This window comes from Musa acuminata, chromosome BXJ1-9 (genome assembly GCF_036884655.1).
Source record: "Musa acuminata AAA Group cultivar baxijiao chromosome BXJ1-9, Cavendish_Baxijiao_AAA, whole genome shotgun sequence".
Taxonomy (NCBI): domain Eukaryota; kingdom Viridiplantae; phylum Streptophyta; class Magnoliopsida; order Zingiberales; family Musaceae; genus Musa; species Musa acuminata.
This window is the reverse complement of record NC_088335.1, coordinates 7583703-7609686: the sequence shown is the minus strand read 5'-3', so window position 1 is coordinate 7609686 and position 25984 is coordinate 7583703. Positions and strand designations below refer to the sequence as shown.

Here is a 25984-nt window from a genome sequence, read left to right as displayed (position 1 = left end):
CCCGCTGTTGCAAAGGCTGGGTCATATGCGGGGGCGTCAGATGGGAGACGAGCGGGATGATAGTTTGGACCACGCCCGTCAAAGCTCGGACTTGATGAGCGAGGTCGTGAAAGGCTTCGGGCGATATAGGTGACGGGCCAGCGGGGGCACCGTCGGGCGGCGATAAACCCGGGTCGTTGAACAACCGCCAGTAGCGCTTCGATGTTGTGGCGGGGCGCTCGTCTCGGGTTTCATCACGCGGGGGATGTCCTTCCGGGGTGCTGACCGGACGCAACCCCACAACTGCGGGTTCGTCAGAATGGATCTGCCGATCGTTCGACATTCGGACGGCCCTCCTTCTAGCGCCAATCTGTTGGTGTAAACAACTTTATGCCGTGGCCTCGGGGCCAACGCGACTTGGTTTGGGTCCGAATGGGCGGGGATCTTGTACGGCGTTCCTCGAGACCGTTGAGGTGGCTAATTACGGTGGTTCGGTCGGGACGTTGCGTCGGGAGGGAAGCTTTTCCGCAGCACCGGGAAGAAGTAACCCCGTCCTTGTACCTGCACCCAAGTCGGGTCGGAAGCTCGGCCCGACCCCTCCGACGATCAAGTTAGTGATGGGAAGTGGTATGTTCTTCTGTCCTCCCCTCATCGTTTAGAACTCGGGGGTATTTATAGGGAAGTTTAGTGTTACCTGATGTGCCTGCTCGCAGGAGCAGGATCGTACCTCTGATGGCGTCTGACATTGCTGTTGGCATTGCGTGAAGAACCAAACTGCCGCAGGGCATGGGCGTGCCTCGATCGTCGTTCTCCTCTGCCTCGGCCAAGCGTGTTGGGTCAGACAACGATGAAGTCGTTGTCTGAGAGCGTGTGACGTCAACGCACATCGCGTCAGCATTATTGCCCTCTTTGGACAGAGTGTCATCCGGGCGTGGCTGACGTCGTAGCACGTTATGTCGCCATTATTACCCTCATCAATAACATTACATATTATAATTATATATATATATATAATAATTAAAATAATCTATATTTGAGGAAGAGATTTTCCTCGCTCTAAATAAAATAATACATGATTGATTTTCGAATCATAGATTCATTAAACATAATATATATATAATATTATTATTATTTCATATTTATCTTATCATTATTTATAGATAATCATATTTTGTAGGTCCCGAGTCTTTATTCGGAGTCAAATACTCATGAATTAGGTCCAATCAGATTCGAGTTGGACTAGCGGTGGCAAAGAATGCCTCCTGAGAGAGGTTGATCGATGGTGCCGTGACGCCCAGACGGGCGGTAGTCGACGATGGTGACGACGACGCCGGTCCCTCGGCATGGCTATGTCTGGGGACGCCTTGGTTCGTCGCACCCGCGCGCTTCACCCGGTGGCTTCCAACGCAGGCCGCGCCGTTGTTCCAGACGGCGTCGATCGCCGCTGCAATCATCACCCCTTTGCTCTTGTCGCCGGAACATGCCTGCCGAAGCTGTTCATGAAGCGAAGGTTCCATGGCCGCAAGCACACCGAGTTTGTGCATGCCGGCCCAGTAACAATATCCGAATCCGAATCAGTTTCACTGTCGGATCTCCTTCGATCCGATCAGGAAACTAACGAGCTTGTTCTTGACCGGGCCCATCCCCACCATCACGCCCTACACGTGGCTTCAGATCATACCACCTCCATACATCCTATTGGTACCCGTTATCACGATACCCGTCATGCACTTAAACAGCTCAGGACTCGAAATCGGGTCCCACAACGAGTGTGCGTCCAATCATAAGGCAGGTGGCTGATTCCAGAGAGTTGGGAACGGGCTCCGCGTTTTGCCACCGCAGCGTGGGTCCTGAGCTTTCCCCTTCGGCACATCATCTTCCACCGACGCATTCTGGGGATCCTCCCCAAGCATAGTATTAGTTGGGTAGCGGGACCCGCAAGTCAGATGTGGAGACGACGGGATTTGGCGAGCTCAGTGAGGTATTTTGTAGAATGATTTACAAGAATTATTGCAAAAGATCCACAATCAGATCTCTGGATCCAATCGGCCGTCGCGGAATCGTTGCCCGTTCGTTCGGCTCGCAACACTATTAAACACACGTCTGAGGTACCATCTAGCCCATTTGGGCGTCGACCCACGGCCGCACCTGCCTTGTTGTTGGACAGAAGGGACGCAGTCCGCGCGGAGCCCACCTTAAAGGCCTCAGGCTTGTGCGGCGGGTACCTGTACTTCAATGGGCTCTGCCCATAGAAGTCACAGACTCTTCCTTGCCCTTTTCCTCCTGTAGACCAGAAGAAGTCCAAAGATGGGATCTTTGCCGCCCCCAATGCCGGACCTCCCGGGATCCGCCGGGAAGATTGACACCGGCGAGCTCGGCCTCCTGTTCCAGGCGCAGCGCCGCAATCTGGAGCACTTCTTCGACCACCTCGACCTCGCCCAGGCGGCGCACTTCGCCCAGACCCTCCTTGACGCCCCCGGCGCCATATTCTTTTCCGGCGTCGGCAAGTCCGGCATCGTCGCCCACAAGCTCGCCCAGACCCTCGCCTCCCTCGGCTTCGCTCGCGCCTCCTTCCTCAACCCCGTCGACGCCCTCCACGGCGACCTCGGCGCAGTTTTCCCGGGCGACCTCCTGGTCCTGATCTCCAAGTCCGGCGCCTCCGAGGAGCTCCTCACCCTCGTCCCTTGCGCCCGGTCCAAGGGGGCGCGCCTCCTTTCGCTCACCTCTGCGGCCGATGGCTCCGGCAACCCCCTCTCCGCCCTCTGCGACGTCAATGTGCACCTCCCCCTCCAGCGCGAGCTCTGCCCCTTCGGTCTCGCGCCGGTCACCTCGGCGGCGATCCAGATGGTGTTCGGGGACACCGTCGTCGCTGCCCTCATGGCCGCGCGTCGGCTCACTAAAGAGCAGTACGCGGCCAACCACCCCGCCGGAAAGATTGGGAAAAGCCTCATCTTTAAGGTTGGTTGAGATCTCATTATTTGTTTCTTTGCTGTTCTCTTAACAAGACTGGTTTATCTACAAGACATTGTCCAAATCCGCGTCAGAGCAATTTCAATGTCTTTCTCTTGAAGATATCCCAAGAAGTACATCATATTTAGATGAATTGGATTGTTTGGCAATGGGTTCTGATCTGGTCTTTATGCAGCTGCTTAATTATTTTGCTCTGATCTGGATTTTATTCCCTTAGTATTTCAATTCAGGTTGGCAATTTGAGCATATCTGCACATTGTATTCTGCTGAACACCAAAACTTGTCCCATCTAGAGTTGTCTTTTCCTCCTTTGAGATTGAAAGACTATACAGAATGAAGAAGGTTCACTGTTGGGTGGATTTTTCTTGTCCCATGGAGAAATAGTTGATCATAAAGAAATTTTGATGCAGATTTTGTAATGTATATTCCACAATGTAAAGAATAGCCATATATGCATTGCTTTAGTAATTTTCTTCTTATGCACATGAAATGTGGCTCCCTGATGGAAGATTTGTATCTCTTGTGAAGTCATTATGAGATAATGTAGTTTATTTAGTGCATTCATAAATTCATGTAGCAATTTTGATGAGAAATGTATTTTATATTAATCTTTGCTTCTTCGGTCCTGGCTTTATGCTTTTTGTTGAGGATGAATTCAGTGTGTCTCAAGTTTGTGGCATTACCAACAAGTAAGATTCTGGATTGCAGATGTTCTGCATCATACATTTCCTGGTTGGGCATAGTTTGTATTATGTCGGAATAATTGTCATTCTCTGCAATTTTTACATTGACAATGTATCCTTGCCTTCTTTTTGAGTAATCTTTAGGACAATTATAAAATTATGTACTAATGACACAACATGTTTCCACTTTAATGTTAAAACTGCGGTAGCTGTTTTGCCTTATGCTATACTTATTCAGCCATTCTTATGCAGGTGAAGGATGTAATGAAGAAGAATACTGAGATTCCTTTGTGCAAGGAAGGAGACATGATAATGGATCAGTTGACAGAGTTGACAAGCAAAGGGTGTGGATGTCTGCTCGTCGTCGATGAGGAGTTTCATCTAATTGGAACCTTTACGGATGGTGACCTCCGGCGCACGCTCAAGGCCAATGGTGCCGACATCTTCAATCTCACAGTTGGTGAGATGTGCAACAGGTAGCTGATATATCTTTCTTAGTAGAATTTCTGAATTCAATTTGTTTCTAGAGGAGTCCAGTTTCTCAAATGTCCCATTTCTAGATTCTTGTTGAGATGTGCAACATGTTAGAATGTTTCCGAGTGTTTTGATGTCTCTTTCATTTTGATATCTCTTTCATTTTTAATTGCCTTTGGATTACCAACACACGAACACAACTCTATTATCAGTCCAGAGAGAAAGGCATGGTGCTGAACATAACAATTTTATACAAAAACACTCATGTGCATTATAATAGAAAACTGCAATAGTTTTCTGACCACAATATGATTGTAATAGGTATCGCTTGATCGAAAATGGATTTTGCATGTTGTGGGACAAACTGGTGCAACTGAAATTTTTTTTTTTTCTGTCATTCAATCCCGGACGACAGACTCGGAAAAGCATCTCTTCATCGAGCTGCCTTTCCTGAAACACTGATTCATTGCATGAATCCTCAAAGCTTATCTTGGCAGGTGAAACTAGTAGGTCTAACCAACCAGACATTACCATTTTGATGTTTATCTCATTCCAATGTCTCTTTCCTCAGCATCGGTTCATATGAATTATTTGATTTACAAATTATATTTGTATGTTTTATCATCTTTGGTTCATTCTTCCCTTTTCAGCTGAGGAATCAACTTAGGGCCATCCAAGTTGGAAACCACTTTGAATTAGTTTTTCTTTTTGCCAAACAGAAATCCAAGAACAATCAGCCCGGACGCCATGGCAGTCGAGGCAATGCAGAAGATGGAATCACCCCCTTCTGCTGTGCAGTTCTTACCTGTCGTCAATGACCGCAACATCGTGATTGGTATCATCACCTTGCATGGACTGGTTTCAGCAGGCTTGTGATCCAAATTCAGCCTATATTTGTGTATTCCTTTTTGCATTCAAGGCTTGGCATTCCAGCTTCTATGTTGTTGATGTATCTCTCTCACTTCATTCCTTTGCCCAAAAATTAGCAAGGGGGCATACAGGCGACTCATTTGTTGAGGAACTCTAGCATTGTTGGTGTAATATGAATCTACAAAGGCATTTTTAAGCATACGAGTAATTTGCACATACTGTGCTAATTAAACGAGTGTGCTTTGCTCATGTTGTCTACCATAAGTTAATGTAACATATAGCAAATATTAGATTCATGATATTTATGGTTTATCAGTGAAATTTTTGGGCAGCTTTCAAGCTGATGATGAGTGGGGAAAACAGAGTCAGCGGTTTTCGACTAATGAATGGTTTTGCCATGGATTCAAGTACCAGTCAACATGTGGTATATGCCAACCCGAACAATGATCGGTTTCAGTTTGATATGGCAATTGAAATCTGCTAGAACTAATACTATGATGTCTCAATGAGTATGATAGAACGGTCGAGCAACTCAGAGCACATTCTAAAAGGTTAAGCATGCAACAGAAACCATCATCAACATCAGCAGCTACATTATCATTTCAGTAGTGTTCTTAAGTCAATGTTGACAACAAAATAGATTCAACAGCAAATTGCACCCAACCTAGAAAGCTATACATACACGACTGCCGTGAACCTAAGAAAAACCCCACACAAAGATCGAGTCAAAAAGTAACACATGTTCAAGGATCAGATGATAAAATGAGAATAGAATCTTCAGAGGTTTCAGATTTGAGCAACTTATGTCTTCTTTTCACGTTTTCGGAGACCCATGCGCGATTTGGCATACCTGGATGCTTGTTAGGGAAACTATCTTGTTTATACGGCTCATTCAATGGCAAGACTTAATCAGAAGTTACATGAACTTATAAAGGATACTCCAAGCGCATGCCCTCCCCAACTGATGAGTACAAAATGGTACCCTGCAAATGATTTCGGGCTCCAGTGGAACTACTGGTATCCTGTAAAAAGCAGAAAGTAACTTGAGAATTTGACATAAGAGGACAACATGGCAAAATCAAGTCGCTTGGTGCGCAAAGTACAAGTATTTTAGTCTGCCTCAAAGTACAAGTATAGATATGTTGGGTTAGGAATAAGCCACATCTTTTCTTGCCATAATAGTATCTTGATTGTGGAAATCCACATTCGAATAACTACGGAACTCAATGTCAACCTATCATAATACCATCCGAGTTAAATTCAGATAAAATACACTAGTCTTAAAATCAAGAACTACTTGGGAACCAATATCGCTTGTTAAGCTATGCTTTTAGTTTGAGATGTTTAAACTGATTCTAGTAGGGGACTGATGGTCAAAGATAATCCCATGAAAAGTTTTCAGTGAAAGAGTTATAAAAGGTATACAAATGTGTACAATAGTACTCATAAATTACTCATTATTTATCAAGAATCGTGATACATAACTATCTATTCTAACACCATAAATAAACATTTAACATCTCCATTGGGAATATCCATGACATATCTAATCCTATTTGTTTAAATTTGGACATATTGGCTTATTTGTATCAAGTTGTATCGGTAGTCTATAACTGTATCCATGCTTCAAAATTCATAGTAATTATTTTACCATTAAAATCTTGGACATGCTTAAATAATTACAAAAAATAATCATGAGTTTTTTCTTTAAATAATTTCCTTGCACGAGTTTTGCTAAGTAACATTGCATCATGATGTCAAAACAAGAAGACTCAGAAGGATCATGAGTTATCTTGATGGTCCTTGTTAGCATGGTTCGCCTTACCAATCTATATCGATGTATCAATTGGTCATCGATACAGTACGTATCAACATATTGACACACAATATGATGAAATGTATCGACAAACTGGTATGTACTGCTCATACCAATCCCTTATCGAACCGATATGTATTGCCCAGTATGCCATGGTACAACGAACCTTGTTTGTTAGTAAACTTAAACAGAAAGGTCCTTACTTATACTTGAGTAGTTTACAAGGAGTTTAATGTAACAAATCATGATTTGCATCTAAAACCCCTTCTATCACGTGTCAGCAACTAGTAAAAAGAAAATGAAGATAATGTTGGTTACTCCAGGTGGGTCATGATAACTACTACATCATGTTAGTTAAAGCAAGCAGTATTTAGCCAAAATGTTGACAGTTTGGTAGACCATCCCAACAAAGAAGACAGAATTATCAGACTTTGATTAGTACACTAAGAAGAGGAAAAAAAAACCCCAAAAATATAGGCAAACACAGTTATGGATCTACATAACTAGATTTATGTGACGGAAAATAATAGATACCTGGAAATCAACAAATGCAACAGGAACTCCATTCTTGTTTTGCATCTTCAATTTCAAGAATCCTGGGCATCTACATACAAAAGCAAGCTTGTATAAACTGTAGCAAATAAAAGAAAATAATTAAAAATAAACACAAATGAATATAAGTGACTTAGAACCTTGAAAAAACTTGTGCTAACTCTTGCTCAGAAGACTTTGGACCCAAATTAGCTACAAAAAGTGTTGGACATGGGGGATTACTTTGAGGAGTGTAAGTTGAATTATTCTGTGAAATCATAGTAGCATCTCATATAAGGCACAGAAAATAGAATAACTTCTCAATTAAACCATGCATCATTATATGTAGGACTAATAAAATTTTCCAAAAGCTAAAAAAGAAACATGAAGGAATCTCTCATGTAGTCAGGTCCATGAGTGATGATAAGCAAACAGCATCTGATCAGGGAAAGAAATTTCAGTAGGTAGTAAAAGAAATTTAAGTATGGAGGCATCTAAATTGAGATTTTACTTAATACATCAATTCAAAATACTGTTTAAAATTCTCATCGACATTCAGTATGGCAGAAAATATAATACAATAACACGTTATGAATTGTATGTAAGCATACTGATGAAAATGAAATATAATCTAGATTAGGTTGGGTCTATGATGTCTCTGAGCTATGCCGAAATCCAGCTGAGTGTAACTTATACAAACCATAAATACATCCAACTGTTAGTAAATCCTGTGTTTTTTTGACCCTAGATTCATGTATAAGACAAAGGGCTCCAGCCAATGCAGTATCCAGAAATGGTCAACATATGCAGCCTTACACTTGCAAACAAAGAAGCTATATTGGTGGTTCACACATTGGTCACTTAGGTCTGCAAGTAAAGATGCTTGCTTCAAACAATGACAAAAATTTGGAAAAGAAGCTACTATTGACCAAAGACCTTATAAGCACAAAAAGGAATGCACAATATTAACCGCTAGGCCAACGGCACATAAAGTCTGAAAGCCTCTTAGAGAATCGTCCTCCACACTTCCAATCTTGAAACCCACCAATATGAATTCACATAAAAAAGATCTATGTTTCTTTTCACATGAACATGAAGGAGAAAAGTAGATATGTATGTCCAATATTTTCCCCTATCCAACTATAAGTTTACCACTTAAACATAATTACAAGGTGGCAATTAATTGACTCAAATTTCATCCTTTTATTTTTGCCCTCTTAAATAGCTATAGAAAGTGAATTAAATCTAACAAATGTCAGAGCTATAGTGGAGAAGACTAACCAGAAATGCATTTGTGAAAGTAGACAGGGATAGTTATAAGTGTTTCATCACCAAAACTCTGGAAAAGAAGGAGATGTACATATTTTCTAATATGCAGATGTTTAAACAAAAGTCCTTGTCTTATTCTGAAAAGCTAGCTAGATGGTTTATGATCCAGTTGTGGAGTACATGAAACAAAAGAACACATAGTAATCCACGAAAAGTAATACAATGCACTGGAAATTCAATAAGGAACTTGGGTACCATAGTACAATGATTGAGATGTAAGTAGAAAAGTAAAGCTCACCAACATTTTATGCTTTGCTTCATAACCAAAATTTGTTTGGCTGCAATCACATGCACAAGTAAACTGTCAGTCAGAAACCCCACAGTAGAACTAAAAGCAAGTTAAGTTGATCTTTCAAACTTTTATGTTCCAGACTAGAAACAAAGGAATATAGTACAGAAAATGTATTTAGCAAGTTAAAAAAAAAATCAAATTAAGTAGCAAAGCTGTGCTTAAAGTAGTGTGCCATAACCTTTGTGCAGAGGGAAAATCATTCAAGCTGTAAGCAGAATTAACCATTCCAGGCATGTGAATGTGGCTTCCAGCACCTGCTAGTGTGAAGAATGTGCGAAACATGTGTATGCGTGAGCTTCGGAGGAAGGTGTTACATGTGAGTAATTATTGCAAGCTACCACTAGAGATAAGCTAAAATAGTTGAACTGAAATCAGAGCAGTCAGTGACTCTTTAAAAAAATCTATTAAAGGAAGCCAATCTCAGGTAGCATTATGCCTACTAGAAAGCAGGGATACATCAACATTGCCGATACCAGATGACTTAACATGCAAGGAATGGTTGTCATTACCAGAATCTGAAAAGCCTCTTGAATATGCAACAGATCCTCTAACTCTTTTATCGTAAGAATAAGATACACCATCATCTGCTTACCAGAGGACATAACAGGTTCAAGTTTCAAAAGATAGGAACTCAAGTAATGATGAAAGTTAATAGATGGGATACTATAGGAACCTTATGTGTTACACAAAAGGAAGATATTGAGAAAACTAAATTGTGCACCTGTTCGTGAACGTTTGAACCTAGAATTAGACTTTGCAAGGTCAATGTATAGAGTTGATTCTCTCTCAAGATCAAACATTAGTCCCTGCCAGCAATATCGGATTTAACCATGTGTTTGAAAAAGTTACACAAATATGGCAATAAATACAATCTCCACTTTTAAATATTTCAGAGAGTATGATCTTTAGAATTTTTGAGGGTTTGCAAGAAATTAGATATGAACACCATTTTTTCCAACTCCATTCACCATATATCCAAAGCATCAAACAACTGCACATTATAGCAGGTATACCATACCAGTGCTTTGTAGAAATGGGCGCAGCATGATAATGGACAAGGAATCACGATTATGCAGCAGCGTATGCACTTATTTATATTAAACCTTCAAGGCACTAGATAATTAAGTACAGACAATAAAATTTAAATAATAAATAATGAAAACATATGGAAAGGTGAAAATAAGAACATTTAGGCATTTATGAAGCTATTCAAGTGATAAGACAGATAAAGTACACATGATGAAAGATTGTGGTCAATGTTTTGTAATATTGTAAAATGTAATAGTAGAAATTACAATCATAGAGAACATGCAAATGACATAAGACTTTCTTTATGCTTATTTAGACCATGAAAGTACACATCAGTATGTACGTGGCTGCATTTGCTTTTGTGAATTGCATGTCCCCACATAGGATTTTGCAATAACAGATACAACTTGCAAAGAAAAAACTACAAGCATCAATTCCAATAAGAAAACCCGAAGAACAATATTTGGAATCCATTTTCAAAACAGCATTTAAACTTCATACATTTAGAGCACGCATTGCAGAGAGTGCCGACTGTTGGTCTGTAAAAACAGTAAATGCATATGCCTGCAAAAATGGAGAACCCAAATTAGTGTCCATCAGCAATCAAGCACAAAGGAACATAAAAGTGGAAAAACCAAAAAACTGATGAAAGGTCATTGCAGCATGCTACTAGCCCTTTTTCTCTCCAATCATGGAAGGAAAATGGAAAAGGAAACAGCCAAATTCAATTTCACGTGTTTATGAGTGCCCCCTCATAGTAGATGATGTATAAGTGATGAAAAAAAAAAATCTGAATTTTGTGTACAGGCTATCTACTCATAATATTGATAACTAATAACACCCAAAACATCAATATGTAACTTCAACAATGATGAAGATGTTCAGCAAATCAGCACCGACTCTCATTGATAAAAAAAGGTTTAACAAGTACCATTCCTCCTACAAACTTTTAGTTCGCCTGATACATCAACCATGGCACACAATATATGGGCCTTAATTGATGCCACATAGTTGTCATAAATCAATGAAATAATCTTATATTTTCTTCTGAATTTTGTATTCACACTTGGGAAATAAGATCAGTACGCCAGCATTCACCTCCATCAAGTTGAGTTTGAAATGAAACAGAAGAAGAACGATCAATCAATAAATTCTCAAGTCAAAAGAAAAAAAGAACCGAAAGCCCTATTTCCTCGATCAGTTTCTAAGTTCGATACTTCGAAACCCTAACTCTGGGAGTCAATAAAACTAGACCACGTGAAACAATAATCAAGTCAGAAGAACAATGGAGAGGAAAAGAGAAGAAGATGCGCACCTGAGACGACTGGCCGGATCTCCTGAGCTGGGCGGATTGGTACCCAGGGAACTCGCGAAAGAGGTTGTAGATCTCGCGGGGCTTCACGTCGTCGGGAAAGCCCGCGATGAAAAGGGTCCTGACCTCATCACGCGAGGGATGGTCGGCGGGCGTACCGTAGTGCTGCGGAGAGAGATGGGTCCGGGACGGCGGCACCGGTGCCGGCAGGTGGTGGTGATACGGCGGATGAGGAGTCCCGGTGAGCGGCGGCGGCGGAGGGTAGTAGGGGTAGTGGGCGGCTACCGGAGGCGGGTGGTAGTAAGCGGCGGCCATCTCGTCCATCGAGAGCGCGACCAGTAACCGCAGTGCGAAGCGTCCGGCGAGTGGGCTCAATAAACAACAGTGTTCTCTGAAACGGGTCGGATCTGGAATGTATCCGGATCCAATAAAATATATAAAATTCCATGACGAATATAAGGAAAAAATGATTTATAAAAATAGATCAATAAATTGAGTTCTTTTTTTCATGTTATGTGAATAGTATGAAATCACAGTCATATTTCTGATGATATAATGCTGCCACGTGTTGAGATACCAAAAGCTAAAGTATATTCCTTGATTTAATATTTTATATTATCTTTCGATTAACATTTTTTTTCTCTCTTTTTCATTCATCTATTAAAATAATATTTTCAGCAATATGTCGAAAGCAGCTTTTCCTTAAACAAGTACCCTTCTAAGCAAGGTTCACTGCTACTGAATGGAGAAAGGCATGAAGAAGACCAGTGGTCAATTGACTTGAACTTTGAAGATAATATCATGAAACAACAACAACAACAACAACAACAACAGTTTGGAAGAGAAGAAGAAGGGGAACTTTTATCTCCATTCCATTACTAATCACAGGCCAAGAGATAAAGCTACATAGTACTGCTTTGTGCAACATCTTCGGCCACAAACACTCCATTCCATATCACTACTGCCTTTGTAGCTGAAACCCCTACCATATGATGGCCTTTTGAGTGTGCCTTGCGCACGCTCACGCCAGGGTTGGGCTCACCATGTCCATGCCTATCCGATGGTGGTCGGCCGACCGGGCCCGTCTCGTCGATCCCGAGGTGGGCCTGGTTTGGCCGGACGAACCGGGGCGTGCCACGTCGCCGGTGAGTCAAGCGAGGAGACCGTCAAAAAGGCTGTGACAGGCAGCAGCAGCTGTGCCGATGGATTGTGTATGGATTTGCACCACCGTCCCCAGCTATGGTGGTCGTCCAAAGAAGACATGGTGATGGGCATAAAGCAAGGAACGGAACGAGGATCGCCAGTTCCGGAGTGTCATTGACAGGACTGGCGCACTTACTGGTGTAGTGCCCTTCTCAGGTGGGCATTTCTTTCAGGTGTCAGAAACACTAAGGTGGAGGAGCCGCTGCATGCTCTTGCTCTTCACCGTCCCAGAAAGCTCAGCAGCAGTGCTACTCTCATGTCCCCAACTATCGCTAGCTAACAACAGCAAGCTACCATGTCGATGCATGCTGCTGGTTGCGACGAGCAGCTGAGGTTATCTGACAGCCACTTGCTGGTGACGACGGACATGAAAGCATGCACGCAGGCCGCCCGCCAGTGCGAGAGTTCGCATCGAAACAAAAGAGAAGCAATGTGGTGGCTGTTAGTCTCGGAAAAGCGCAGCACGAAAAGGCAGGAAAGCACGCTCTCAGGTCTCCTCCGCCAACTGTAGTTGACAAAAGAAAAAGGCGTTCAATTTCGCGGTTGCTTTAGGGAGGACAGTGATGGGGGAAAAGAGTCTGTGGACTTCCAAAGAAGAACGACACAGATGTGGCTCAACATGAGGGGAAAGAGACAGCCACCCCTTCACAGAAGCTGAAGATTAAAGAAGACAGGGAACCACAGTCTCATGTTTCTGTGGCAACCATCACATCTGCTTCCGCTCTGGGTGCAACGGGAAAAGCTCTAAGGTCCGGTCGCCGGGCCCCTCCTCTTCCACGTCCAGCTCGAGACTGCCCCAGCTCCTGCACTTGCGCTTGCAGCTCCCGCCATGGAACTCCTTCATCTCTTCTTTCTGTAATTGCACCTTCATCCAGTTATCAACTAAAGCTAAGCAATGCATACGAAAACTTACTCACGATTAGCTCCAAGAATCGTGCTTCATACTTCGGGATGGGGAAGAGGAGCGGCGCTAGCCGCAAGGGCGACGAGCTCGCTGCGTTTCTGCTTCTGGCGCTCGCGTGCCTTGTGGTTCTGAAACCAGTAGAACACGTTCTTGCCCTCGATCCTCCCGTACTTGCCGAGCTCCGCGGTGATGCGCTCGATCTGAACCGGGTTTGGTGTCCGCAAGCCGCCCTGGTACAGTGCCTCCAGTAGCTTTATTTGCTCCGGCGTCGGGTTCCACCGCGTTCCCCCTGACTGCATCTGTATCTATACCCAATTCTCTTCACCATGAATCTTCCACGAGCAGAACAAGCAAGAGAATTGTGACAAGCACACATGACGCAGTACCAGAGAGACATCTAAGTCTATGGAGGCGCATTTGGCGGTCATGGGAGAACTGAAGCTCTTTCTCAACTTAGGAGGGGCAGAGATCTCCGTTGCCACCGTCGTAGGGACTGCAGCAGAGGTGAGCCTCGGTGTGAGCGGACGGAGGTGCTTGGGGTTGTTGGCCGAGGAAGAGGAGAGGGAGGAGGAGGTGGAAGGGGAGGAGGGGAGTTGCTCCCATGACCCCAATGTGTGGACCTTCATGGCTGCTTCAACTTATGAGCTATGTGAAAGGATGGACATGAAAGCAACAAGCTCGGTATTTATACTGTGTGTGAGAGAGGTGGCGATACAGGAGAGGGCAAAGGTATACATCAGATCTACATTTCAACATGGAGAACTCCCATGTTGTGTAGGTGGCTGGTTCTCATTGGATAAAGGTGGGAGTGATCATGCGTCAATATACTGAAAGCAACCGAGAGATACTGTTGAAGTGCAGAAGCATATCAGTAGTTCTTATATGTGGGCACAAATAACACTGTTTCCTACTGTTCCGTGTAATTTAGAGATTCACTGTATAGTTGACCATTATTTGACTATTAATTTAGCTTTTAGTTCATAGTAATATCCATTCAAAATGGTTATAAGATAAGAAAGTTTAAGAGAATTTTGGATATTTTTATATAATATTTTAATTCAAAGATGTTGGTACGAGTCATATGTTGTTTAAATGTGTGGAAGAAATGAAGAGAATGCATGGGAAGGGAAGACCAAATGATGAGAGGAGTTTGACTTTGTAGGGAGGGGGAGGAAAAGGAGGAGAGTGTTGGGTTTTGGATCGGAAGGCGAGTGCTGGCCCGTCCAATCGGTCGGGGTTTTCTGCTTTCATGATCAGTCCTCCTGGCTTTTCGGTGGAGATGCAATAAAAAAGATTCCTACAACCCACAGAAAGGAGAACAAAAGGGAGCAAAAGGAGGGGGGAGGGAGTGAGGTGGAGAAGAAGATGATGCATCCGTGTGAGTTGGATGGAGGAGGTGGTGTAATTGATGACGATGATGGTGGAGGTGGCGGTGGATGTGGGTGCTGGGAAACAAATGGCAACAAGGATCCTCCGTCGCTTTTGTGACTGGCTTGCAAGATTTAGGGGGTTCCGGTGATCGATTAGATATGGATCAAACTTCTGGTTTGAATAGGAATGACAAATGGCAGAAGACTTGAAGAATTAAACTGTGTTCTTTGGCAGAATTAAACCAATCAAGCTGCTACTCGGTTGGCAAATTTTGGGAGAGCCTATTCCATGATTGATTGAGAGAGAGATCATTTGAGGACTTCATTTTCTGTATAATTTCTGTAGATGTTATTAGATGTTGATACCTCTCATCAGCAAAGAACAAGCTGAAGGATGTCAATGGGAACAGCTGCAGCTCATCATCTTCAAGCAACTGAGATTACATTCTCATTCAACCTGACATTATTACTTCCCATGACACCAAAGGGCAAGAAAGCAAAAGGAAACTACATACAGGATGACACAAACCAACATAGCTGTTTACACCACTCCAAACCATGCTACAAGCACACCAAAACGCTCAACAAAAGCATGCCAATGCTTGTGTCTCTGCTACCAGTGAAGTTTAAGAGTTGTTCCTTGGTTGAGAAGCTTCACCCATTAGAAGGACAAGCTTCTCATTGTTCTCTCTTCCTTCCCAGAAAAAGCTTTCTCAGAAATCTAACACCTCCTTTTTGTCTCTTCGGTGCGACCAAGAACATTCTGGGATCAGTCCCACCTTTGTGATTGTCAGAAACTTCCAAACCACAAAGCATACCAGGTGACTTCTCTGGTGAGAACTGAATGATACTTCTAATTGAACTTCTGTGGCCGTGGTTCGTATGGATCTTGTGTTCGTATAGAGAACCTGCACTGTGGTTCTTGGAAGCTGCAGCCGGTGGCTTTGGTGCTTCTGTGCATATGATCTCCTTCGTGTTAGGAGATCTGGTTTCCTCATGTTTTGCATGATTCTCTGCTCTCAAATGATCAAGCAATTGAAGCCGATGATTGGATTTTACGGCAGGGCTCAATGTCACCTTATCAAATAGAGGTGCATCTCTTGGTGATGCCAATGCTTTTAACTGTTTCCCCAGGTTTAGGATGGTTTCTTGGCAAGCAGCAAGCTTTTCTGAAGCTGCAACTATATCACATTCCTGCAAGATCATGCAACAATTTCTAGCAAAACAAGGATAAGGTACCACTACTGCAACAGAAAAGCTACAAGACTAAATTTGCAACCTCAGTCTGATATATTTAGGAATATATTAGATATGTTATAATGTATGAAGGTAAAAGCATCTTTTGAATTTTCTAAAATTTTTATTTCTAGATTGTTTGATCCTGATCCTTATGATCTGACCTGATGCATTCTGCTGATCTCGATCATATCATCCCTTACTTGTGACCTATGAACCACAGAACTAGTAGTTGCATGTTCTTATGTACAGGGCACTTTTACTTGCAAATTTGGATCACTTTATCTTAAACAAATTAGATGACATGCAAATTTGTAAATCTGCTCTACATCTCAATCAACATAAAACAGGAATGGAGTAGTTTTAGATGAACAAATCTACAAAGAAGTTTTTGCTATCGAGAAAACTGTAAATGAAGTACTACAATCATGATAAATCTTCTATAGCTCAGCAAGTAGAATTACAGAACTTACTGCCTGGATTTTATTTTCTTCTTGCCGCATGATGTATTTTGGAGTTTCCTTAGATGAAGCACTGTGCCAGATGTTGTTAAAGAGATCAGAACATATTTATGAGATTTCAGTTAAAAGAAAACCCACAAAGTGAACAGTCTAACCTTTCCAACTGAAGCTGCAGTTCAAGACATGTTGCCTCTAATTCTTCACAACAATTACTTTTCTCTTCAAGTTCAACTTCAAGGGTTGAGAACTTTTGACGAGCTTCATTCAATTCTGCCTTTGCAACTGTTAGCTGTGTTCCAAGATCTTCATTAATCAATTTTTGGTTTATAATCTGGTCTTCAATTTGCCCCTTAGACTCCCTAAGTGCTGCTAATTCTATTTGTAAATTGGCACTGTTTTTTTCTGATTTCCGGAGCTGAGCTACCAGTGTTTCATTCTTATCACTAAATGTCTTCAGCTTCTCCTCCAAATCATTTCTTCTAAGCTCCATACTCATGATCTCATATAGATGCTCATTTTCATCTTTCACTTTGGATTCAATATCGTCTATTCTGGACAAATTATTTAGACCATTTGATGCAGATAATAAAGGTCTTTTCCTCTCTGCAGGAATATTGGATTCTTCATATGCATCTCTCTTACCTACTTTTTTGGCTGGGTAAATCACAGCTTTAAGTTCATTAACCCTGTATGATTCATCCGCGTCGAATTGTTTCCTGATAGTCTCCTTCATGTCTGAAACATCTTGAAGCGAAAAACAGTGGTTTATAATCCAGTCCAGAGTTGAAGTTACTTGAGAAGGAAACTGCTGAAGATCAAACTTCCCATTCAACATGTGACTGCAAACAGTAACAAAATTCTGTAAAACCACATTAAGTTCAGAACGTTCCCACAGAAATGCACGAGCAACATATCCATTTGCTGATGCAGATTTAGTGTGTGTGAATGTGCTTTCATTATCTCCAGATAGTACATATTGACCATTTTTACTTTTTATATTTCTCTGAATGATTCCTTCAACCAATTCAATAAGCTTGCAAACTGATTTTTCCAAGTTTGACCGACGAAGTTGGCTACCGCTTTTAGCGTTCAGCATGCCTGTATTGATTGCACCATCATACAGATATGATGAAATGTGTTTGGGTTGTTGAAGTAAATTGTCACTGCAGTATAAGCTATCTTTGTGTTTTGCCTCAGTAGAATAATTCCAAACTCCCAAAGCAACTCTAACATCATCAAGAATCGCATTCAAACTTTTTTGCGTGATATGATGCTTTTGTATGATGACCCTTAAAATATCCTGAAGCCAACTAGGTTGGCTTTCAAATGATACATACCTAACTTGATTTTCATTATTTTCTTCGCTGCAATGGGAGAGATCCTTGATTGGAACAAGCTCCTTACCTGTTGCTTCTGATAAATCAGGTCCTGTACACGATTCTTTAGTGGTCACACATGAATTACAATCTCCCAATGTACTGAGTGAACTTTCCAAATATTTGTCTGCAGAAACTACTGCTAATTTTTCCATCTCAATAAAATCATCCATCAAACTCAACTCTGATATTCCAGCACTTTTGCATGATGATGCGGTTGGTTTTCCACCTTTGAAGTGCTCCAGTTCAGAAATTAAAGTATAAGCCCATGGTTCACCACAGCTAATGTCATCTTCATTGCCACCATGCTCTGAAATTGATGAAAGTGGCAAGTCATTTGTTGCTGGGCTGCTTCTTGCTAGCTCATTGCAAGCATGCCCTTTTGATAGTTCCTCGAATTTTTTCTCAACCTGTGATAGCTTGGACGTAGTACGTGCTAACATGATGTGTGAAGCCTGAAGTTCACTGTTTTTCTTGGTCAATGATTCTTTGAGAATCTTGTTTTCGTATTCAATGGAACGTAATCTCTCGACAAGGGAAGCACCACTCTTGTTTGATGCATTGTGAGAGCCTTCAAAAATATTATCCTTTATATTGAAGGCTTCATTTGTGGAAGTTGACTTTTTCTTCCTCGTTTCAATTGAATTATTACCCAGCATTTCAACCTCACTTTTCATTTTAGCTAAAGCTGTTGGTCCTGGCAGCCGCTTACTGACCATGACACGGAGTCTTTGGCACTCCGTTTCTAGCTTAGCAATCTTCTTAACGCTCTCTAGGTGTTGCCTATGAGCAGCATTAGATGATCGGTGATTGAATTCTCTCTCCTCATTTCGAATCTCAAGCTCCTTTTGAAGCATGCACAGCTCATACTTTAGAGAATCATTGAGTTTCTCTGAGGAATCAACTCTAGACTTTACATCGGTGAAGTTTGCTTCTGACTTGGATTTGGATTCACTCAATTCTTTGAGCAACTGCTCTTTGACATCTAGAATTCTATTGAGGTTGCCATTTTCCAAAACTAAATCAGCGAGCCTCTTATTTGTCTCAACCAATTTCTGTTCTGATGTTCGTGTCTTCTCCTGCTCTCGTGATATCTTTAAGGCAGCATTGGTAATAATGAACTGCTGTTCTTCCTTAACAGCATGAAGCTGTTGCATGCATTGTTTTAATGCTATGTCTCTATTAACCACTCTTTCTTCAGCAGTTTTTTTCTGAAGTAAAGCATCATCCAATTGTTGCTTTAAAGAAAGGGCTTCAGCTTCTGCCTTTTGCCATCCTAACAAGTTGACCATGGTTAATTGTTAAGACAAAAACAAAAGAACTTTCAAGAAGTCCATCATGTTTATGTAAATTTAGTGCAAGAAACAAAAATTCAGAACGAAATGTCTAACCTGCAATTGCTTCCTCAGCCACTTTTGCTTGCCCTGCCAAAAGATCATCTTTAGCACTGGACTCGGTTCGAACAGATGACAGTTGTTCATTTAAGTCCTCTAAGGATCTCTCTAACTCAAGGGCCTTCTCTTTCTGAATTAATGTGCGAACAATTTTAGAACCATTCCCAGCATAAGATGGCAATGCATAGGACAGAAACGAGAAGGATAAAAGGCAGAGAACAATTAAGCAGAAGATCTTATTACTGCTTACCTCGATGTTCTTTTCTGAAGACTTCTTCTTCCAAAGCCATGGCTTGCTATCCATGACTCGACAAGTTCCTGTATGCATACAGAATATTGAACAAAGAATTTGAGGCCATACCCAAAAGGATGAAATAAATAATAACAATAAAACTACTTAAAGCATCCTATTTGACTGTTCAGCATTCTTAAACATAAACTTCTCAGATGGATGCACCAGCAATGTCCTCTGAAGCACGACAGAAAAAAGAGATGGCAACTGAAAAGGAAGAATAGATTCTAAACAATTCGAATGACGATTGCATATGTCTGAAATGTGCATCTCAATCAACATACTAGGTAGTGTTATCTTGCATCAAGGTACTTATGGCAGGATCTACATTATGTTTCGTTACACAAAGCTTCTCGGTGAATAAGAGTGTTCATTAATTAAGCAAAAAAGTGGTGTCCATTCCAGTTGTTTTGTAACGAGTCGGGCACAAATAGAGCATAAATAATTCCTCCAGTACAGAATTTTCTTTGGATAAGCATCCTATTCAATCAAATCAATGATTTCCATGCCATTCTGGGTTTCTTATTGGTGTAAGATATATTCATATTGGGTCCTTCCCCTCTTGATATTGGTGTATATTTTTGCATCATATTTATCGACATTTATATCCTGTTCTTTAGATTCGTTCAAACATATATGCACATATAAACAGAAAAGACAGAAGGTCACTGCAGCAAAAAAGGGACCGAAATGACCGAAATTTTAACTGTCACATGATAGAGGATGCCATATTCAACTATTAGGACAAATATACTTTGACAGGAACAGCCATTTTGGAACAGAATTGACAAGCTTGCCTTTAAACGCTCTGAAAATTTCTAGTCTGTACTGCTCAACAAATTTGGAGTGTCTAAACATTTGAAGCAGACAACAAGATTACTGATTCTGATTTATTTCAAAAGTTCAACTCTCCTTAAGGAACATCAAAAATTAACTTCATTTGCTTCCAAGTAGACATTGCATTTTCATCACATTAGCAGCTGAAAACATACTAGCTCACCATCAGTATGTAAATTTAGATAGCTTGCAGACATGGGACTTGGGCTATACACTTCTCAAACCAACTCAAAACACATCATCCCCAATCTCACCATATTCTCTACCTTTAGGTCGATGACTTCATGAAAGGATCCAAATTCATTACAATACGACAAGCTCAAGAAACTTTGCAACTCCTCAGGTAAAGTAGCAATGCTTCATTAACTGTGTGTATGATTGTTTGGGTGTTACAAAATGAACCTAAAGATGACAGAGATTCCAATCAACATTTTCAAATGCCAATCCAGAATCTTTTGGATGTAAGCCAATGCTCAAGTAAGAGGTATATGCACCGCCACTCTGTGCCAACATGTAATCGCTCGATATCAAAGATTTCAAGAAACAAAACTAACCAATCTTTCAAGAAATTGCATGCACCACTTTCAGCTCGAAACAAACACCACCAAACAGGAAAGAAGGCAGACAAGCAAGAGAACATGAAAGGCTTTGGAAATGCATCATGTGTAAGCGAAGAGGTAAGAGAAAGCTGCAAAGTGGTCAAGTCGGCTGACCTCACTCAACCCAGAAACTCCATTCTCAGAGCATCAGAGCAAGGAGGCAAGGACAGCCACCCCAACAAAACCGTGCACAGGGGAAGCAAGAAAGAAAGGATAGAGAGAGAGAGAGAGAGAGAGAGAGAGGAGGGGTTGGTGTCGAGTAATGAGACTAGCCAAGTTGCTCTTTATCTTTCAACTTATTGTTTCTCTCTCTTTCTAGGGATGCGCATGGTCAGGTTGGTGGGACAAAGGAACACGGATTTGTGGGGGGAAGGGGTGAGAGAGAGAGAGAAAAGGTGGGCATAGACCATCAAGGAGAAAAAGAAAAGAAGAGACGGAAGCACGAAAAGTGGACGGGTTGTGAAAGCTGAGCACACCATGGATGCTGATGATGATGCCTTTGGCTTCGATGGCACGGGCGAGCAGGGAAGAGCGAGCGGAGGCAGCCGATCGAGCGCGAGAGTCGAGGCGGTGGCGTACGTGTGCCAGGTGTGGAGATCCCGTGTCGTGAAAGGGCCAACCAGCAGAAGAGTCTTTCTATTTTAGCTGGGCCCTACAGGCGCTAGCCAATGTGAAGGTCGTTTTTTCTGTTTTGAATCCATACAAGAACAGCTGATCCGAATCACCTTGTTTGGTTGGTTCTGTCAAACGCTCTGCGAGATGAAGAACGCCACTTCATGGCGCCCATGAGTCACCGACCTTCTGACGACTGAAACATAGGGCCCACCTGGGCTCCACCGCCACCTCCTATGGCAAGGCGGGTCGACTGAGGTGCACGTCGCAACAGACAAAGAGATACGACAAGAGTATCCAATCCCGAGTCTTCCATCCCATGAGCAGCAGCAGTAAGTTCGAGCGTCTACTTAAATGCTTACGTTACAGCATTCAATGGTGGGAGAAACAATCGACTTCAGGAAATTATCCTAAGGTGAAGAGATCTTTGAGTGGTAGATAAGACTTGCCAAAATCTGTTAACATCATTCGGATGTCATCGAGAATTGACTGATGCAAGAGACAGACTCTTCACCTTTCTGAGTTAAACAAGTTGGTGATCTAGTCATACTCTTTATGTTCTGGGATTAATCTTAAATTACATTGGTTTTCCCATAACTTTCTGCACCTTTTTCTTGGGAACATGCAGAGATAATCAACAAGATTTCTCAACCAGATGAAGCTTCAAATCTTCTACTACTTCAACAACCATGAGTTTTACTGCTGGTCCTCCATGTGGTTCAAAAAGTCAAGGCAATAATACTACATGTGCAGTGATCATTTCTCATGATATTGGACATCTATTCAATGAGAGATGTGCACTCATTTAAGTGTTTTATGACCTAAGGTTCCAAGTAGTAATTGCTGCAGCAATTGCACTGGTATCCAAAGTAAAACAGGGTAAGTCTAATTTCCAAGTAACATCACCAACTTTAGCATCTGCACTCTTCAGCAGAAATGCAACCAGAGAACTGGAGTTTGATGAGAACCGCTTGCTCTCTTTGTTCTTTAAGTCTTCTTCTTCTCCTCTTTCATGGTCCTCAGTGTCACTCAAAAGCAGGAGGGTTCCCACTATCATATAAAGTGGACTGGTGATCTGTCTGCTGAAGGATTAAGTATGGATTGATTCTAGTGATAAATTCTTGTAGCCTACTTTGTCATTGAGTGGAATGAGTAAGATAAGCCAAACAATTTCTTCTCAAAGTAAAGCAGCATATGCCAAACACTTTGGCACAATGATTCTAGTGGTTCGTCATTCCTAGCTTTGAGTTCTTTTTCCTTTTACTTGTTTCTTTGATCTGTGCAAAGTGACAACATTTAGTTTGTTTATGATGATTGCTTGGCTCCTTGAGATCGTTCCTTCCTTCCTGTTTAATTAACTCTTCTTCTCCGGTGAGCACCAGCTAATAGTCATGGGAATACTTGCATCCACTACTGCAAGGAAGGAAATGCCCCACACCTGATGCCACCTTCCGTGACCAAGAAGGTCTCTAGCAGAGAGGGTTATTCTAATTGTTATGAACAAGAGCTATCATAACCAGATCTTGATAGATATCTTAAACTGAGATACTTCAACAGGGTGATGAAGTCTCAAGAAGACTAAAATATGCCTACAAGAGGTTGGTGTATGTTCATCTATTAAACAACTACAAACATTAGACTATCATAAGACTTCTCACCCTCTGATGACTTGTTTAGCGTTCTAATTATCATAATAAACTAGTTGGTGAGGTTAGAAGTTTACAGGAACCAGAAACATTTACCTGGAATTTGAGTAAATGTTTGGCTGGAAATATACAGCAAAATTTGCACAGTAGGAATGATTTCTTTCTTATATAGAAAGGCCATATTTAAGAGTAGCATACTTGTTTCTGGCTTCTGTCAACTTTAATCCAATAGGAATTTCTTGAAAGGTAATTAATATTTACTGTAAACTTTTTGATAGTTACTGAAAGCTTTCATCATGCCTTATAATTTCAGCCAGAATTTTGTAAGCACAGGTAAATTCTTGGTTGTGATAATATTGCACAGTTGGATTTGAAGAAGGCTCTTGAAGACCAACAAATTAATTCAAATAATTACTTCATAGGTTTTTAAGTGGGTAATTCTTTGTTTTGTGAGTAGAAGTAGTGAATCCAGGTTACTGGAAGAGAAGAACACTAATCTGTTTGTATGTGTTGACCATTTATTTCCACAGTAAAAGGTCTGAGAAAGAGTCAAATTTCATCCAGAAATCATGCAAGAGAACATTGGATACCAGAAAACAATTGGCTCCTACCAAACTTTGGAGCTTCTCTTTTAGCTTCTACTGTTTCAGTCTTTACAGCTATGCTATCCAGCTAGTTTAGTATATCTGATCTGCATGGTGTTTATCTGCAGCCTTTTTCTTCTTCAGCTTCAATACATGTGCCTGCTTACTCAAATAGCCAACCTATCATTGTCCCTTAAGAAGTTCCAAGAACAATGTTCTCCACTCCGAATGCAGTAAAAATGTATTATCTCATTCCTAATGTTCTAATCATTTCAATCAGATCCTTTGTTCATTGCATGACAAGCATCAGGCATTGATCTTCATAATCTCATTTTATTTTTAGAATATACAGCCAAGTGTGAGGTTCATGATGTGTGTTTCTCTTCCCACTGCAATTTGCACAAGAAGTCCTTGTTGTAGTCAGCAAAGTAGGAGTTGCTGCCTTGACTTTATAGTCTCCAGTATCCCCCAAATCATAGTTAATAAAAAGTATTGTACAGAGACAACACACTAAAGAACAGTAAGCCTATATTTGTGGAAGGAAATTGTAGGGAGAAGAAGAGGCAACAGCTCTGCCATGATGGGTGTGAAACACCTCCTGTAGAGCCCAGAAAACACTAGTGGTTGCACATTTGCTTTCCTACTTTGATTGCCAGCTTTCACTCATCATGCCCCATCATAACCTGTTCGAGCAAGGTGGCTAAGTTGAAGCATTAATCTTTCTCAAGAAAAGTGGTATTGAGTAATCATTCAAGTGCTAATGCAGGCATTGTAAATGTGAAGTGCAGAGGTGGTAGTACTATACTCCCCCCTCAGAATGAATATACCAATTCATCCCATTCATGGACATTGTCCATGGGGTCATTTATTTCTAACAGCTCAAAAGTCACATGGAAGATCAACACTATAATGATAGGTAGATACTTCAAAGAAATATATCAGTGATGAATTCTGCAGCAAGAACACAATTAATGCAAAACACAGTAGGAAATGCATAACAATCTGATGAAGAAATGTCAGAAACTACAAGGAAATCAATGTATTCTTTAAAGAAATAAAGCAATCTGTATGGACAAGTTTATCAATGTGTGAGAATCATGAGTACAATGGATGTCCAGTAACAAAGAATGTAATGAGGATAAATGTCATCTATGAGAATCAATAAAACCACAAAATGAAGGATAGAATTATACCTGCCAGTAATCACAGCAGACCACAGAATATTAGTGACATAATGTTTATACCTGATAATAATTCGATGAGGTTTATACTGCATTTGACACAGATACTAGAAAATGATTGCATGAAAGGCCTGAGGACATGGTGGATACTATTATTCTGTAGGGAAAAAGAGCAGCTTTGGTCTATGAGGAACAACATTTCAAGTTTACTCCTCATAATAACAAAATTTCATGAGCTAACTTTACTAGATGTTCTTATCTTCCATGGAGCAGAATCTGGAATAGGTCCAATAAACTGCCATCACCAAACTTAGGAATAGAGAATTAATTGATCTTGTCTTCTGTTGCAGTCATTCCAGCAACATAAGTGCTCCTGTACTCTCTTGCCTTTCTTCTTCTAATGTGGAATTGCAAGTTTAAGATTTGTAGCTTTGTTTTAGGATTACTTTGTTCTCCTATTACAGTAGTATCTGTGTGTTTGGAATAATGCTAAAGAACATAAGACACCTGCATAAGGTATAGACTTTAGTTTCATGAACTAATATCATCACTTGAAATAAATTACAATGTGTGTAGAAATCATATCTGAATGTTTTCATTTTGACTAGAAATCACATCTCTCTGCACATGTAACAAGTAAACATAGGTTACAACAATACATATAGAAAGCTCAAAGTCTAAGACATTAGACCACATCTTAAAGCAAAAATCTGTTTGAATCCCAGCAACATTATCAGTTTTCTGAAAGAAACATCAACACCATCACATGTATGTGAATACAGTATCAGATTCTATCATATCTTGAAGACAATGAAATATAAAGGTGTTTTGGCTATTAAATTTAAATAGTGATATTCTACTCTAGAAAGTAGAAACAGAATGATATTATGTTTTAGATTAGATCTTAGTTATCAGAAAAACAAAGTATCAGCTTAATCATTTATGTTAAAATGAACCAATGATAGAGAAAGGGAGTGAAGCTACTTTAAGAAAGAGAAAGGAAT

General features: G+C 41.1%; 4 protein-coding genes across 11 annotated transcripts; 1 reads left to right on the top strand and 3 right to left on the bottom strand.

The window, feature by feature from the left end:
• Positions 1–2225: 2225 nt before the first annotated feature.
• On the top strand, positions 2226–5291 carry LOC103997630 (probable arabinose 5-phosphate isomerase). The gene is made up of 3 exons (XM_009418917.3): positions 2226–2937; positions 3885–4108; positions 4826–5291. The coding sequence occupies exons 1-3, from the start codon at positions 2287–2289 to the stop codon at positions 4980–4982; spliced, it is 1032 nt and encodes a 343-aa protein (XP_009417192.2). The 5' UTR covers positions 2226–2286; the 3' UTR covers positions 4983–5291.
• Positions 5292–5549: 258 nt separating this feature from the next.
• LOC135583013 (uncharacterized) lies at positions 5550–11650 on the bottom strand. Of its 6 annotated transcripts, none has more exons than XM_009418914.3 (10): positions 11289–11649; positions 10475–10537; positions 9666–9750; positions 9454–9528; positions 9123–9201; positions 8891–8930; positions 7485–7591; positions 7327–7396; positions 5916–5998; positions 5550–5826 (listed from the first exon to the last, which is right to left on the bottom strand). In XM_009418914.3, the coding sequence occupies exons 1-10, from the start codon at positions 11607–11609 to the stop codon at positions 5778–5780; spliced, it is 972 nt and encodes a 323-aa protein (XP_009417189.2). In that variant the 5' UTR covers positions 11610–11649; the 3' UTR covers positions 5550–5777. The 6 variants fall into 6 exon arrangements, with proteins under 6 accessions (XP_009417189.2, XP_009417190.2, XP_064938704.1 ...); XM_009418915.3 differs by having other exon boundaries at positions 9123–9198; XM_065082632.1 differs by lacking the exon at positions 7485–7591 and having other exon boundaries at positions 7327–7423; positions 8895–8930; positions 11289–11650.
• A 390-nt stretch (positions 11651–12040) lies between these two features.
• On the bottom strand, positions 12041–14024 carry LOC103997783 (WUSCHEL-related homeobox 4-like). 2 transcript variants are annotated; one of them, XR_010480047.1, is made up of 4 exons: positions 13779–14024; positions 13434–13697; positions 13130–13341; positions 12041–12993 (listed from the first exon to the last, which is right to left on the bottom strand). XR_010480047.1 is itself a non-coding variant. In XM_018818063.2 (3 exons), the coding sequence occupies exons 1-3, from the start codon at positions 14016–14018 to the stop codon at positions 13195–13197; spliced, it is 651 nt and encodes a 216-aa protein (XP_018673608.2). In that variant the 5' UTR covers positions 14019–14024; the 3' UTR covers positions 12041–13194. The 2 variants fall into 2 exon arrangements, 1 of the variants encoding a protein (XP_018673608.2); XM_018818063.2 differs by having other exon boundaries at positions 12041–13341.
• Positions 14025–15159: 1135 nt separating this feature from the next.
• On the bottom strand, positions 15160–21526 carry LOC135592902 (filament-like plant protein 7). Of its 2 annotated transcripts, none has more exons than XM_065082629.1 (6): positions 21072–21526; positions 19480–19547; positions 19227–19359; positions 16615–19111; positions 16472–16532; positions 15160–15956 (listed from the first exon to the last, which is right to left on the bottom strand). In XM_065082629.1, exons 2-6 carry the CDS (start codon positions 19531–19533, stop codon positions 15441–15443), a joined length of 3261 nt encoding a protein of 1086 aa, XP_064938701.1. In that variant the 5' UTR covers positions 19534–19547; positions 21072–21526; the 3' UTR covers positions 15160–15440. The 2 variants fall into 2 exon arrangements, with proteins under 2 accessions (XP_064938701.1, XP_064938702.1); XM_065082630.1 differs by lacking the exon at positions 21072–21526 and adding an exon at positions 20913–21040.
• Positions 21527–25984: the final 4458 nt, after the last annotated feature.

Bases quoted from the DNA above. Each gene is read 5' to 3' on its own strand.
- LOC103997630 (XM_009418917.3), top strand. From the start codon at position 2,287: ATGGGATCTTTGCCGCCCCCAATGCCGGACCTCCCGGGATCCGCCGGG. The intron at 2,938-3,884 runs GTTGGTTGAGAT...ATTCTTATGCAG, and splicing joins GGAAAAGCCTCATCTTTAAG to GTGAAGGATGTAATGAAGAA. The intron at 4,109-4,825 runs GTAGCTGATATA...TTTGCCAAACAG, and splicing joins GTTGGTGAGATGTGCAACAG to AAATCCAAGAACAATCAGCC.
- LOC135583013 (XM_009418914.3), bottom strand. From the start codon at position 11,609: ATGGACGAGATGGCCGCCGCTTACTACCACCCGCCTCCGGTAGCCGCC. The intron at 10,538-11,288 runs GTGCGCATCTTC...CCATTTTTGCAG, and splicing joins GATCCGGCCAGTCGTCTCAG to GCATATGCATTTACTGTTTT. The intron at 9,751-10,474 runs GTATGAAGTTTA...TATTGCTGGCAG, and splicing joins CTGCAATGCGTGCTCTAAAT to GGACTAATGTTTGATCTTGA.
- LOC103997783 (XM_018818063.2), bottom strand. From the start codon at position 14,018: ATGAAGGTCCACACATTGGGGTCATGGGAGCAACTCCCCTCCTCCCCT. The intron at 13,698-13,778 runs GTACTGCGTCAT...AATTGGGTATAG, and splicing joins TAGACTTAGATGTCTCTCTG to ATACAGATGCAGTCAGGGGG. The intron at 13,342-13,433 runs GTATGAAGCACG...GTGCAATTACAG, and splicing joins CTCCTCTTCCCCATCCCGAA to AAAGAAGAGATGAAGGAGTT.
- LOC135592902 (XM_065082629.1), bottom strand. From the start codon at position 19,533: ATGGATAGCAAGCCATGGCTTTGGAAGAAGAAGTCTTCAGAAAAGAAC. The intron at 19,360-19,479 runs GTAAGCAGTAAT...ACATTAATTCAG, and splicing joins CTTCAGAAAAGAACATCGAG to AAAGAGAAGGCCCTTGAGTT. The intron at 15,957-16,471 runs GTAAGTTCTGTA...ATGATCTTGCAG, and splicing joins AAGAAAATAAAATCCAGGCA to GAATGTGATATAGTTGCAGC.